General features: G+C 48.9%; 3 protein-coding genes across 3 annotated transcripts; 2 read left to right on the top strand and 1 right to left on the bottom strand.

The window, feature by feature from the left end:
- Window positions 1-1,148: 1,148 nt before the first annotated feature.
- Window positions 1,149-2,532, bottom strand: BCR38DRAFT_528536 (endopolygalacturonase; the record flags this gene model as incomplete). Its single annotated transcript, XM_040865430.1, has 3 exons — window positions 1,149-1,911; window positions 1,976-2,080; window positions 2,132-2,532. 3 exons carry the CDS (start codon window positions 2,530-2,532, stop codon window positions 1,305-1,307), a joined length of 1,113 nt encoding a protein of 370 aa, XP_040710063.1. The 3' UTR covers window positions 1,149-1,304.
- Window positions 2,533-6,516: 3,984 nt separating this feature from the next.
- Window positions 6,517-7,744, top strand: BCR38DRAFT_117684 (multidrug resistance protein 4). The gene is made up of 2 exons (XM_040853437.1): window positions 6,517-6,673; window positions 6,727-7,744. Exons 1-2 carry the CDS (start codon window positions 6,662-6,664, stop codon window positions 7,645-7,647), a joined length of 933 nt encoding a protein of 310 aa, XP_040710062.1. The 5' UTR covers window positions 6,517-6,661; the 3' UTR covers window positions 7,648-7,744.
- Window positions 7,745-7,832: 88 nt separating this feature from the next.
- Window positions 7,833-8,623, top strand: BCR38DRAFT_490647 (uncharacterized protein; the record flags this gene model as incomplete). Its single annotated transcript, XM_040864545.1, has 2 exons — window positions 7,833-8,405; window positions 8,459-8,623. The coding sequence occupies 2 exons, from the start codon at window positions 7,833-7,835 to the stop codon at window positions 8,621-8,623; spliced, it is 738 nt and encodes a 245-aa protein (XP_040710061.1).
- Between the last annotated feature and the right edge of the window lie 6,693 nt (window positions 8,624-15,316).

Raw genomic sequence — 15,316 nt, 5'->3', positions numbered from 1 at the left:
TACGGCTATTGAGTGGCTACAAAAGATCTTTATTCCTTTGACTCAACCAGAGGACCCTGAAGAGACTAGGTTACTTATCCTAGATGGGCATAGTAGCCACGAAACGACAGACTTTATATACCTCTGCTTCATAAACAAGATACACTTGCTTTTCTTGCCGCCACACACATCCCACGTTCTCCAGCCTCTCGATCAGTCAGTCTTTAGACCCCTCAAGGCAGCCTATAAGAAGGAGCTTGGTTACCTTGACCGATGGGATACTACTACTGTCGTAGGGAAGAGAAACTTTCTCCTCTGCTATAGAAAGGCACGTCTAGCAGCATTGACCGTCAAGAACATTATCAGTGGATGGAAATATACTGGTCTCTGGCCTTCGAGCATAGCTAGACCCCTTATGAGCCCCCTGCTCCTTGATAATACGTCAGCACCAATCAAACAGCCTAGTCAGACTTGCAAAGGGCACTCTAGTAGTCAGTACTGGGCGTTAGAGACATCAGCAGTAGCCTGGTCAACGCCTAAGAGGAGAGATGAGCTCCAAGATCAACTCAGCTTATTCAGCAAGCTTGATAGTGAACCAAATACCCAGCGACTACTCTTTCGGAAAGTTCAAAAGGGGTTTGATGAGAAGGACTACCAGTTAGCTGTCGCACAGCGAAATATTGAGGCAATAGAGGCAGAGCTTGAGGCTAGTAGGGCTAGGAAGCGGAGGAAGGTCAAGATGAGCCCTAATTCGAAGTTTACTGATATCAAGGCTATTCGGAAGGCTCAAATCGAGGCTGGTGAAATTGAGGATAGTACAGATGAGTCTAGCGAGTCTGAAAACCCTAGTGATGGTGAAAGCTGTATTGTAGTCGCATTAGATAGAATAAGTGTCAAAAAAGGTTAAAGTTAATGGTTATAATATACAGTGTCATTTTTCGGGCGTCCCACATGTGGGGGTGTCCCGGATGTGGGTGTGGGACGTTAATTGTGGTTTATCAGCCAGAAGTGAATGTAACGTACTCTGTGTACTCCAAATATGGAAAATGCTAATACTCGTTTTCTCAAATATCTCAAGGAGGCCGGTAGAACCAAGTTTATTTTTGGTTTCATTGAAGTGCTAGGATGGTCAACGTGTGGAACTGACTGAAGTGTGCAGAGAAAATATGCATATTACAGTAAGCTAAACGGTGCATGCCCCGGCTTCTTAAATATGGTGGCAAATATATACAGCTTGGCAACCCAGAAATCGAAATTTTCTATGTACAAGAGGCCGTCTTCCAGGCCCCCTCATTTGATCCGGTTGCACAAACAACAGAGATCATTTAGCAAGCAGCGCTGCTGGGAACGTTGGTGCACTTGGTCGACTTCTTGCCACCAGTGATGTTGACACCGGACCAAGCCCAGTTGGAGCAAGCACCCTTAGCGCACAGGACATAGATATCGTTACCGCTCGACATGACAGTTCCAGTGACCTTGCTGACCTTGAGCCCAGTGATGGGGACACCAGCAGTGGGGGTGCCGGTAGGACTGCCGTTCTCGTAATCCTGCTCGATGACAATACCGTACTTAGCGATGTTGGTGAGCTTGATATCACTGTAAGTGATGTCGGAAACGGATCCGGTGGCGCCGTAGACGGTCTTGATGCGCACGCCGTTGTCCGAGTTGACGATTTGGCTATTGGTGATCTTGACCGACTTGACGACGTTGTTGGAGCGGCCGCCTACGGAGCCGATGGAGAGACCGTGGCCGCCGCTGCAGTAGCCGCCTGTGAAGGTGATGTTGGTTCCCGAGTTGATGGCCAGGCAGTCGTCCTGGTTCTTGATAGTAGCGCCTGAGATGTAGACGCCGGTTGAAGAGCCGACGTCGAAGGCGTCGGTGTTATGGCCGCCGGCGCTGTCACCGGCTGAATTATCGATGGTCACATCGTAGCTGTTGGGGACTTGTCAGTATGTGTTGCTCACTTCTAAATTGAATTTGAAAGTGTATAACTTACACAGCGAGATTCTGGGCACCGTTGATGCTGAAGCCCTGGACGGGCGTGTTCTTCACGCTGAGGCCCTTGATGTTGGAGTTAATGAGCTTGTGGGCGTAAAAGAACCTGAAGCCAGTCAGCAAAACAAGGAACTGCATTATCAGAGAATAGACTTACTTAGGCTTGGTCTTGCCACCATTGGTTCCCTTGCTGTCCCACCAGCGAGCACCGTCGGCGTCAATGCTGTGACCCGATGCACCCTCAATGAGTATGTTGGTGCCAGAGAAGGAGATCAGAGGTCCCGACCACTCCTTGTAGCCAAAGGTAGTCTTGCCCTGGAAGATGACATGAGTGCCTGCCTTGAGGCCCGTCAGGTCCAGCGTAGTGCCAGCAGGCACAACGATGTCCTTGAGGTAGATGGTGGTGCAAGAAGTCTTGCCTGACTTGGCTTTCGCAGCATCAGTGAACGTGCACGTGGTGCTAGCGCGGTCGTTGAGCTGGGCAACAGCAGTCAAGGTCGGAGTGGCGGTGGCAAAGGATGCAAGGGCGCAGATGCAGAGGAAAATATTGGACAGCATTTTGCTTGGAATGTTTTTCGACGAATCAGAGAACGACTGTGTTAGAAATGAATGAACTTAGCGCAAGGACTAATGAGAAAAGAGAGGACAGGCGATATAGGCCACGAGATATCTGAAAAGCCTGGATTGACAGAAATCTCTTGCTGTGCAGCATCGTTTCCTTATGTAGTCCGTGATACTATAGGAGTCCCTGCACACCCAGCAGACTTGGCGAACGGTCAAACGCAGATTCACCGGCAAACACACGATGTAATCGCGTGCTGTGCAACACGATATTCTGATAGCACTACTTGAGTGGGCGCCGGAGATGAGCATGAACTGATGGGAAAGCTGCCGGGTTTCCGCTTGCAAATTTCCTCAAGTTGGGAACGATTGCGCCAGTCATGGTTCGTCCCACTTGCGGTGGAAGTCAGCACCGTAGGCCCCGGTGACAAGGCTTGCGCACCCGGGCCTTGAGACGGAAGCCGGGTTGTTCTGACTTTCTAGAAGACACTAATGTTGTCAACGCTTCTAATGGGGACTTTGGATGAAGAACTAGTGAGGTTTGAGACGGCTGAGCGGCGTCTAGCGGCAAGAACAGCGCTAAAACCTAGTAAAAAATTAGACTTAGCCTTAGACTTAATCAATTTGCACCGTGGCGGGTCCTCCCCCTAGAGAGATCTACTGTGAAACTGCGTATGCACTCCTATTAAGTGGAGCTTCGTGCCCCTTGAATGTGAGACCCTGGTTATTCGGCACTACCCATGGCCTCATATCCGCTGCTGTGATCAACCGATGTACACGATACGGTTGACAACGGAAAAGCAAAATGACTACAGTAAGACGGTGTATCACCGAAAGCAAGGAGCTTCGCCTCTTTGGTGCATCTCTGAAGGTGATTATTTGTGCAAGGTGAATATTGAACAAAAACAGGCATACACTGGGAGCCCTTGGCTAGCGCGTTCATGCAAATATATATTCAGATTTGAGAGGGTTGTCATTATGCAGTTAGTTGCTGTGTTTTCCTTTATGGACCATAATTTCCATTACTAAGCCGTAGTTATTGTAACTTTCATTTTGAGATTCGTTAGTAGCAGCGCCTAGCATAATGCAAAGGCTTGCTACACAAATCAAACTAACCGCATTGACCACCTTTTTGCATGCACCCCCATTTTGCAGGGTCTAACTGAATCAACCTAAATACTTCGTCCATATTATTTATATACAGAACATACTTAATTTAAGTGTCCGAAGACTTAGATATTTTCTTTCGAGCCCTCTTTTTAGGAGGGACCCTTGCTTCGAGAAAAGTATCAATTTCTAACTGCTTATCCGGTAAAATAGGCCGTATTCGCTTATTTCGCTTGTCCTGGGCTGTTCGGATCGCTGATAAGTTAACGAATACTTTATTCGGGTCTGGCTCGACGGGCTGGCGTATATCTGGAGCGTATTTATCGAGTTCTTTATATAGTTGCTCGTTTTCGATACGTAATTTGGCATTCTCGGCGGCCTGGAGTGTAAGGGCCTTGCCCGCCTTGCCTACTAGGGTACGAATCTTACGAGATACCCCGCCCTCGGCTTTCTCTATCGATTGTAGTTGGCTAGATAGTTGCTGCGCTTTCTGAGGAGTAAAATCAACTAAAGGTGGTGATATATGTGAAGGTCAACCCTGGCAGACTCACTACAACCAGGTGACGTACAGCTGGAACACCTGCCATGGCAGTGTCAGATGGGAAGCCAATCATAACCCCTGTAGGAGCCCCGCCAAGCGTGGATGACTTAGTCGCGCTCCCTCAAACCTAAGTTGTCATCTTCTTTCCTTCGCTCCTTAGAGTAGAATCTTCGTCGATAGCACCTAATCGAGGTCTCTACCAATGCGATGCAACCCAGGTCGTGACAGAAGACTGGTATATGGCCCCTAGGGTCCGAAGGACTAGTCGACGTATCTTGTGATCCTCCGGAGCCTCATACACCAGATCCTCCGCCTCATATATTGTCACGACCTGGGTTGCATCGCATTGGTAGAGACCTCGATTAGGTGCTATCGACGAAGATTCTACTCTAAGGAGCGAAGGAAAGAAGATCACGACTTAGGTTTGAGGGAGCGCGACTAAGTCGTCCACGCTTGGCGGGGCTCCTACAGGGGTTATGATTGGCTTCCCATCTGGCACTGCCACGGCAGGTGTTCCAGCTGTAAGTCACCTGGTTGTAGTGAGTCTGCGAGGGTTGTTGACCTTCACATCTTCCGCCAGCCAGATTTAATATTTTCCGTAGTAAAGGCTCTCTCCGAGGCACGTAGATATGCTTCTAGCATACGTTGCTTGTAAATTGGTGCTGTAGCCTTGTAGGAAGCGTAAGCCCTGAGCTCTTGGCGGTAGTAGGTCTTCAAAGGTGAGAACGGCCTGTCAGGACACTGAACGCAGGACACCGGTGGGCCGCCGGAGGGGTGTTTCGGACAAAAGACTCCCGAGTCATGATTACAATCTATGTGAAGCTTTGGGATGACGAGAGTCAAGATCCTCGGCAACGCCGACCCTGCTGTTATGCCGGGTCCAAGCGGCGGCCTAGCTATCTATATAAGGACCATCTCGAAGTAGGATAGGGAAGGAGTAGAGATCAATGCATCATCGTGGGCACCCCTACCTGAGACCACCAGTGACCACCCGGTGCTACGTAGGAGGGACGCCCGTTACTCCCCATCACTCTGTACTATTGCCTTCGGCCTAGCCGTACCCTGACACGGCCCGACATCGCACGGCTGGAGATCGTCACTACAGTGTGAGGGTAAATACAGCACGGCGACTCTATTCGAGTAGGCTTTCCATATAAATTCGGCATGAATATGTGTCTAGTGGCCGTCGAGGATAAGGAGTCGCTATTCGGTACCCCTAGGCTTCGTCTCGGGGAGAAAAACCTGATCTAACCATCTATTTGCGATAACTTTATTACTCCAGCCCTTACTCGTCGCGGTGTGTTCCCACTCAGGGATATTTTGGTCTGGGAACCACTGTGCTTGGACTCTCTTGCCGGAAAATACGCAGACAGGTGTACCCCGTTGGGTATGCGAAATGTACTCTAACCAGGAGCACCACGACGAAGCGTCCGACTTTGATACGCGTACCCGGCGTGAATTAGACGTCCCAATAAGCGTACCATGCCCAGATTCCCCCTCTTGAACACCTGTCTCATCCATATTATACTCGTTGTCGGGTTTGATACGATACTTCGTACGTAAGCGTTCGAGGAGGGTGTAGAAGTCTCGGATCTTGGTCAAATCGGACGCTCTAACTCGGCTAGCATCTACGACGCGCTCAATTTTGGTACGTATCTGTGGATGGCGGCTAACGAAGTGATCCACCCAGTGTTGGCCGAGTGTATTGTTATCCCCTTGAACAAGGAGGATTTCGGCAGCGAAGTCGGCCACATAACGCTTGCTAGGAGCCCGTCCACACACTTCTTCGTGTAGGATCCAGTTCATGATAACCTCCTCTTGCTCTGGAGTCAACTTTTGTTGCCTGGAGGCGGCGTCGCGATGCGAACTACCGTGACGAATACGGTAGGACAGTGTAGTCCCCTTGATACCGTACCGATGAGCTGCTACGGCCTGGGAAGAGCCCTGACAGACAAGCTCTTTAGCGCGTTCGATTCGCTGCTCAAAATCGTCCAGACTATTCTCCACTGGATTAGCTATTTTGTACGTAGATAGGGAGCAATTGCGAGGTAAATTGAGAGACGTCGTGTTGTTGAGGCGTAGAAATTCCCTGCAAAATGGGGGTGCATGCAAAAAGGTGGTCAATGCGGTTAATTGCCTCTTCCGCCATTGGTCTGGCCGTCGGGTGGAAACTGAGTTTGGTGTGCATTTCCACTATCCCGCTCGTTCTTGGGTGCGGTTATTTTCGTCTGGCCATGTTAGTCGTATTCCAGAAGGAGAAGGAAAAGGCCCACCAACAGTGTGCAAGCTATGCTTGCGAGGCTACCTCAGCCATACGGACCGTCGCCTCTCTAACTCGTGAGGACGACATTTGCAACCACTACCGGGAACAACTTGCCGGGCACCGCCGCCAATTAGTGTTATCAATTCTCAAATCTTCTTTACTTGGCGCTGCCTCACGATCAATTCAGTTTCTTTGCATGGCCCTCGGCTTCTGGTATGGTACAGCATGTGAGTGGACGAGGTACTTTTCTAGATTGTTGCAGGATTCTAACTCTTGTCAGGTTCCAATTTTTTCTGTTTTAGCGCTATCATTAGAGTCTGCAGGGACTATGTTTGCATATGCGCCAGACCTGGCAAAGGCAAGACACGGTGCAGCTAAGCTTAAAGCTCTCTTTGATAGGAAGCCCGAGATTGACAGCTGGAGCCAGGACGGCACCAAGGCTCAGAGCATCGAAGGCCATGTTGAATTCCGGGATGTGCACTTCAGGTATCCGACAAGACCGACCCAGCCGGTTCCTCGAGGTCTCAATCTACAGGTTAAACCCAAACAATATGTCGCTTTTGTCGGGGCCAGCGGATGTGGGAAATCGACCGCGATCATCTTGCTGGAGAGATTTTACGATCCCCTTGTTGGCGGGATCTTCGTTGACGGTACAGAAATCTCATCGTTCAACGTCAACGATTACCGCTCCCATTTGGCGCTTGTCAACCAAGAGCCGACCCTTTACCGAGGCACCATCCGCGAAAATATTCTGCTCGGCACTGATAGAGACAACATTGCGGAGGAAGAAATCGTGCGATGTTGCAAAGATGCAAACATCTATGACTTCATCATCAGTCTGCCGAGCGGTATGGATACTCTTATTGGTAGCAAGGGCTGTATGCTGTTGGGTGGTCAGAAACAGCGCGTCGCGATTGCTCGAGCACTGCTCCGTCGCCCAAAGGTTCTCTTACTAGACGAGGCCACTTCAGCTCTCGATTCGGAGTGCGAGAAGGCTGTGCAAGAGGCATTGAATGCCGCGGCGCGGGGCTGCACCAAAATCGCTGTTGCCCATCGTCTGAGCACGATCAAAAACGCAGACATGATCTACGTCTTCCACCAAGGGCGAGTTGTCGAGTCTGGCACGCACGATGGGCTGATGGAGATGAAGAGCGCATACTTTGAACTTGCGAACTTACAGAGCTCGAGTAAAGCACAGTAGATATGGTATGATGGGAGGCGAGAAAAGGAGGATCTAGTTTGTAGTAGTGTGTACGCACATCTTTTGTTCATTTCTTCTGGTAAATAACACTGGTTCAAGGGGAGGCATCTAAGCACTTCGAGTGAAGGATTCGATCCATTAATCGTGTACGGACAAGATACTAACAAAACCCCTCCCCCGAAACGATGGCACCAAGGAAAAACTCCCCGTTCGCAACGTCTAAGGAGCCAGAAGCACAAGTCGAACCACGAACGCGGAGCCCGACGGAGGAGGATATCGATCCGAATCAGAGGATCGCTGACTTAGAGGAACAAGTGCAGGATTTAGAGGCGGAGCTGCAAAACTACAATGCGCGAGTTCGGGAACAGGAGCGGATGATCAACAGTCTCAAGGAGACAATCGATGCGAAAGATCGCACGATCATCCAGCAAGCGCAACAAATTGCACACTGTAGTAGACCAACTACAATACTACCATCTGTAGAGGGTCCGCAGATACGTGGCAGTACGGACGGGAATAGGAAAGGAGCTGACGTCGTCACTTTGAAAGATGGCATAGACCCTACTGTTACCAATTGGATTATGCTGATCAGGGATAAATTCCAGGACGAGCCGATGAACTACCCCGATGAACAGAGTCAAATTAGGTACTGCAGGAGAAGGCTTGAAGGTACGGCACTTAGCCGTGTTGGTGCGTATCTCCAGCGAGGGAAGGACTTTGATTCCCTGGAATTGTTTTTCAAATTTCTTCCCAACAACGTTGGAAATCGGAACCGGAAGCGAGAAGCAAGGGACTGGTTTAATTTCAACAGAAAGAACAACTGGTGGCCGCACAAAATGGCAAGCCCTTTGCGGACTGGTTTGCCACCTTCCAAGACGAGCTGTATGAGACGGCTTGGCCCGAAGAAGACTGGAAAGAAAAGTTGCACATAATGCTCCCAAAGGAGTTGCAGCTAAAGACTTCGAAGGAGGCCTAAAATGACAGCACGGAATACACTGAATTTGCAGAGACAGTGGAACAGCTGGCGTACGTCCTTGAGAGAAATACTCCCCGTTCAAACAGTAGGAGCAGGTCGGCGCGACCTACGGCCCTTGAGGGTACCCGCGGTAGCAGAGGTGGCCAAAATGGCTCTACTCGTCAGGGCAGCACGTCTATTGGGGGACACCATAGTTCAGATGCTGCCGGCGGAGCTACGTCGTCGTCCACTACGAGACGTAGTGCTACTAGGGCTCCTTCACAAACCAGGACAGAGACACGCAACTGCTTCCGCTGTGGCAAAAAGGGACATCTAAGCAAAGACTGCCCAGACAGAGAGTCTACTGCCCAACAAGTCGGTATGGAAGATGAAGGCTCAACTGACGAGTCGGAAAACTAGGTCGCCAGGAACAAGACTCCAGCCTGGCGCCATATGTATCTGTGATCGGGGAAGAAATAAAGCTAGATAAAGTGGTAGATCGCAAGCCATTTCTAAAGACTATGTTTATTACATATCAAGGACTAGCTACCCCCATTCGGGCATTGCAAGATCCCGGAGCAGACGTTTATATGCTAGTAAGGCGTGGGCTAGCACAGAAGCTGGTGAAACGGTTAGGAATACCGAGTTCCCAGCGCAAACCGCTAGAGCGGCCAGTACCTCTCAGAGGATACACTGGAAGACGAGATGGATGGATTACATCAGCTCTGTTATTAAATTGCACGCTGGATTGACGCCGCTTTCAAGACGTACCTTTCGTGGAAGTCGAAATGAAGAACGATATCATCGTCGGCCGAAAGTGGTATGAAGAGCACAGGATTAAGCTAGATCCTGCATCAAGATCACTACAATGGCCAGACGACGCCCCAGCGAGGACCGCACACCTGTCTGGGGACATCATGGTGACGTTGTCTACAACTCCAGCAGAGGTGAAACAGCATGAACAAGAGAAGCCACGGGTCAGGATCCTACAAAGACCTAGAGATACGGGTACCCGATGGGATGATGGCTTAGCAAAGATGCAAAGAGATCTAGCTGGGGATCCCCCAGTTCAAAGTCGCAAGCCTAAACTTGAAGCTACTACCCGTAGTATCAACCTCAGTGAGATCGCTGTCCAAGCTGGTATCGATATCAGTGCGATAAATATCAACAGGTGGACACGGTTACGTGATACGATCTGGACGGGCGAGATCACTATCACGGATGTTGATAACGCTATCGCTCACATCAGTACGTTGGGTGCTGATGAGGAGGACACTAGAGATCTGGTGAACCAGAAGTGGCCCCGCCATCTGAAAGATTTAGATGGGTTCTTTTCTAAAACAGAATCAGACAAGCTGCCACCGGTACGCCCCGGGGTAGACATGGACATTGAACTTACTAGCACCTTACCTCAGCGGGTGGCACCCCTATATAAACTTCCTGTCGAACAGCTCCAAGTAATGAAAACATTCATTCTAGATTATCAGAGGAAGGGATTTATAGAGCCCTGTTCTGTACCATACACCTCTCCGGTTCTATTTGCAAGGAAACCAAACGGCGGATGGAGGTTCTGTGTGGACTACCGGAAGTTGAATAGCATTACGAAAAGGGATGTGTATCCCTTGCCACTTATCGACGAGACCTTTGCACAGATGTCTAAAGCAAAGGTCTTTACAAAGCTTGATGTCCGCCAAGCCTTCCATCGGATCAGGATGACAGAAAAGGCCGAAGAGATGACGGCATTTCGGACGCGGTATGGTACATATAAATGGAAAGTTGTTCCTTTTGGGCTTACCAACGGTCCTGCTACGTTTCAAGGGTATATCAACTCGGTACTAGGAGACCTGCTCGATACGGTTTGTAGCGCCTATATCGATGATGTCTTGATTTAGTCCGAAGACGAAAAATATCATGATGCGCATGTTCGAGCCGTAATCGAAAGATTATCTGCTGCAGGCTTACACGGAGATATTAAGAAGACTGAATACCGGGTGAAGAGCGTTAAGTACCTTGGATTCATTATATCGACCAACGGGATACAAGTGGACCCTGAGAAAGTAGCCGCAGTTAGAGACTGGGAGCAACCAAGATCCTTGCAAGGAATACGGTTCTTCTTAGGATTCTGCAATTTTTACCGTCGATTCATACGGGATTTTGGTAGAATTGCTCGGCCACTCACCTTGTTAACTCGAAAAGGAACAGAGTTTCATATAGGCACGAAAGAACAGACAGCATTTAAAGAGTTAAAAAGGATGCTACTCTCCGCACCAGTCCTTTGCCACTATGATCCTTCTAGGGACACAAGACTTGAGACGGACTCTTCGGACTGTGTCGTTGGAGGAGTGTTGAACCAGCTACAAAGCGATGGATTCTATCATCCCGTTGGCTATTTTTCAAAGACAATGAACGCTGCGGAGACGAACTACCCGATCCAAGACAAAGAAATGCTGGCAATTGTCCGGTCACTGGAATGGTGGAGCGCCGAGTTGACGGGCCTCCGATCTCCTTATCTGATTATTACAGATCACCAAGCACTAGAGTACTTCTCGACGAAGAGAGTACTGAAAGCCCGCCAAGCTACGTGGTACCAGACACTCTCAGAGTACAACTTCATAATTACATATCGTCCGGGCAAGGATAACGTGGCTGCTGATGCCCTGTCCCGAAAGAACGAAGATGTTCTTACAGTCAAGGATAAACAAAGAGAGTATCGTACTCAAACTCTGATCAAGCCGGAGTTAGTAGTAGGTTCTGTTGCCACAGGACTTATCTCTATCGCTCATCTGCGGAGTATTAGTGCTTGCAACGTCTCGATCCCCGAGGAACAACAAGAGTATCAAACAAGAGCTCTGTTGCGAGGACACGAGCTCATCGACGCTATCATGCGGACTAATCGGATGCAAACAAAAGACGGTAATCTCCGTACGGTAGGGGACTGCTTATACGTCCCTGCGAACGATACAGAGGGGAACTATCTTCGGACATCTCTGATACGCGAAGCACATGACTCGAAGACCGCTGCACATCTGGGCAAGACTAAGATGAAGAAGCTCCTCCAAGGACGATACTTCTGGGAAAAGATGTCTTCCGATATTGAGCAGTACTTGCGTAACTGTACGAACTGTAGGCGAAATAAGGTATTCCGAGACAAGACCCCTGGTTTACTGAAACCCCTACCAATACCCGATCGGGCCTGGCAACATATCTCTGTTGATGGAAAAGATATGCCTAAGGATGTAAGAGGATTCAACTACGTCTGGGTCTTCGTTTGCCGTCTTAGCAAGATGGTAGTCTCTATACCTGGGTATAAGAATGATACAGCGGAAGTTCTTGCGAGACGATACTATGAACGGATGTTTCCTATTTTTGGAACTCCGGAAACAATCGTGTCCGATCGGGGACCGCAGTTCATTTCTCATTTCTTCAGCGAGCTATGTGTAAGAGCGGATATCAAGCAGAAGCTATCTACCGCAGGACATCCTCAGACAGACGGTAACACGGAGATTATGAACCAATGGATGGACCAACGCGTGAGGTTTTACGTTAACCACTTCCAAGACGACTGGAGTGACCACCTTCCAGCAATCGACTTTGCACACAATACATTGCCACACGAAAGTACTGGGCTATCGCCATACGAAGTTGTCTTCGGCCATACTCCAAGGTTATCCTATGATTGGAGTGATAAAGAGAGACGACTAGAAGACTCGCCAACGGTACGGCTGAACAATGAGCTAGCTCAAAGATTTATGAAAAGAGCTTACCAGGCCTGGCAATACGCACGACAGGGACTTCAAAAGGCACAAGAAAGGCAGGCTGTGCAAGCAAATAAAAAGCGGCGAGAGCCAGATTTTCAGCCAGGCGATAAGGTATACGTGTCAAAGAAAGGGTGGGCTACGGATCGGCCAAGCGTGAAGCTAGATCACCAGAACGCTGGTCCTTTCTCTATTCTGCAGAAGAAAGGGCATTCGTACCAGTTAGAACTCCCCGAGACAATGGAAGTCCACGATGTACTTCATGCAGATCGTCTAAGGAAGGCGGCCTCAGACCCGCTACCGGGACAAGCCCAGGAGCAACCCCCGGCCGAGGTGATTCACGGAAACCAGCAATGGACAGTCGATTTTATTCGAAATTCGAGGATGTACCGGGGAAAGCTAGAGTATCAAGCCCAATGGAGTGGCTATGATAAGGATGACGAATGGTATTTAGCGGAAGGGTTCCGTGATGCCCCGGGGGCATTAAGACAATTCCACGAAAAGTATCCCGAGTCACCTGGTCCACCGGTACGGTTGAAGGAGCGGCTTAAGGCTGCTGAAGAGAATAGGGAAGCTGATGCCCATAAGGACGATAACAAGGCATTGGCTACGGGGCATCGAAAGACAAGGAGGCATAAGCGGTTGTAAGACGCCTCGCGGGGTCGCTTCGGCATAAAGCAGTGGGTAATGTGACGGCCGGTGTCACGATGCCACGAAACCCACTAGCTGTGGACCCGTAGGAGCACTGGCCATCTGAAGGCGGGATTGAAGATCCTCAGATGTGAGCCAGCCTGTTTTAGTTTCTCTTTCTTTCCTTGTCGAGAATCGTTAAGTCAATACAGTGCATTAGAGTGTTTTGACTCTTCAATTGTGCTCACCGTGACACGCGTCAGGATCTTCGCAATAGGCTCGTTGGTAGTCGATTCTTCGATTAAAACGCGTCCGAAGGTCTGGTTGTCGTCGTACGAAGTTCGAGGCCCAGTTGACGCCGACGCGTCCAGCGCCACGGTCACGGAGCAGTCGGTTAGCCATAGCTTCAACACCATGGAGCCGGGGAGGAAATTATGGCGAATCTAGGTCAAGTATGTATTGTACGACCGCTAACTCTTCTGATTCCGTAAGCTTATGACTAGATTGTCGAGTATCGCGTCGAGATAGTAGTCCGCGTTTTCGGTTAGCTAGAGTTGTACGAGGGACATTGTAGAGTTGGGCAGCGCGTCGGATGCTTAATTCGGGTTTCGATTGAAGCGCCTGACACGCTAGAATCATGTCGCTTTCTTTCCAATTCGATCCCATCTTGGTATGTGTAAAGATGTTAATTAAAAGGTTGTTCGTACGGTGCCAAGAAACAGTGGCCAACTTGCTTGTGGGGTACGTTATACCTAGACTCTATTACTATGTTTAATCTATTATTATAGTCTGGAAACTTCCATCTAGGCCACCTGGAGTTATATCGAATCCTAGGGCCAGTAAAATATTCACTGTAGAGGAAGTTAGAACGCTATGCCCTAGGTATATAATCCTAACTCAAGACATGTCTACGGCTCTCGAAACCACTAATGCTAACCTAAAGGCGAGACGCGCACAATTCTAACGGTATAATGAACAGAAGGAATCATTAGCTGAAGAAGAAGGGCTAAAGGCAGAGCTAGTTAGTAGCTAACGTAATAGACAACGCCACTATTTATCAGGATCTAGTTCTGATAGGGAGAGAGTGTGAGGTCAAGGAACAGTGTGGCTGTGGCTAGACGCCGCCGAGCGATCAGATAATTGTCGGAGATTGAGCACCTCAAAAGGGCCAAACACGCGACACTTCTTGGAATTGACTTCCGTGACAGCTAATCGTAGTCACCTTCGCTGGCACAGAGCCGCACGTAACCCTTACAGAGAAGCCTAAATACGTTAATCTTTCTGATGATACAATGATCTTTAGATATGCTTTCGCTTCGCTAGCGGGACGACTCAATTCGTAAGCTTAAGTGTTGTTTTTAATCCGCTCCTCTAAGGAAAGAGCCGTTGTGGCGGGCCGGTCTCAGCTGACAAGCTGAGTCGGGAGGGTTCCGCCCCCGATCCGGTAGAACCCCGGAACCGCTCAGCTTAAGAGGAGAACTCGAGACGCTCCCACCTAACTTTGATTCCTTAAGAATCAGTCTTGCAATATACGCACCTATACACTGGCCTATTCTAGTTGCTCTTTGTACTACCTGACTATTGTATTGTGAGACGTGTGGTATCCTCGTTACACCCTCGAAAAACGACTCTAATGCAGCACAGAATATTCGTACAGTCATATCGAAGATCGAGATAGTATGTCAGAACAATTAGGACTTATAGTCCATGCTAATAATAGACAATGTAATTTTTAAACCCCTCCGGTAATTTAAAGGCTAGTATTATAGAAAATCTAGAGAATACTGGACAACGTAAGGAACTATGTCCTGTATACATAACTCGCCTCTTTGAGAGTAAAGGAATCTAACGAACCGAGGCTGAACTGTAACGAGGATACCACACGTCTCACAATATAATAGTCAGGTAGTGCAAAGGGTAGCTAGAAGTAGGCCAGTGTATGGGTGCGTATATTGCAAGACTGATTCTTGAAGAATCTAAACTAGGTGCGAGCGTCTCGAGTTCTCCTCTTAAGCTGGGCGGTTCCGGGGTTTTACCGGATCGGGGCGAATCCCTCCCGACTCAGCTTGTCAGCTGAGACCGGCCCGCCACAACGGCTCTTTCCTTACATGAACATGCTCTCTACTTCTCTAGCAAATTATAAAGGACCTTAACGTAAGCTTAAGGATGTTTTCTATAGGGTACTACCCACGAACCGCTAAGAAATAGTATAGGAAGCGACTATCTATTAAGATCAGCTACATCCTCGTAAGCGGAGACAGGACGAAATTATTATCAAGGATAGCTTAAATAATAATCCGAGGAGATATTATTTGCTGCATTATGGACC

The sequence above is a fragment of the Pseudomassariella vexata genome (assembly GCF_002105095.1).
Source record: "Pseudomassariella vexata strain CBS 129021 chromosome Unknown BCR38scaffold_23, whole genome shotgun sequence".
In the NCBI taxonomy this organism is placed as follows: domain Eukaryota; kingdom Fungi; phylum Ascomycota; class Sordariomycetes; order Amphisphaeriales; family Pseudomassariaceae; genus Pseudomassariella; species Pseudomassariella vexata.
The sequence above is the reverse complement of the archived record's forward strand: the minus strand, read 5'-3'. Positions and strand labels throughout refer to the sequence as shown.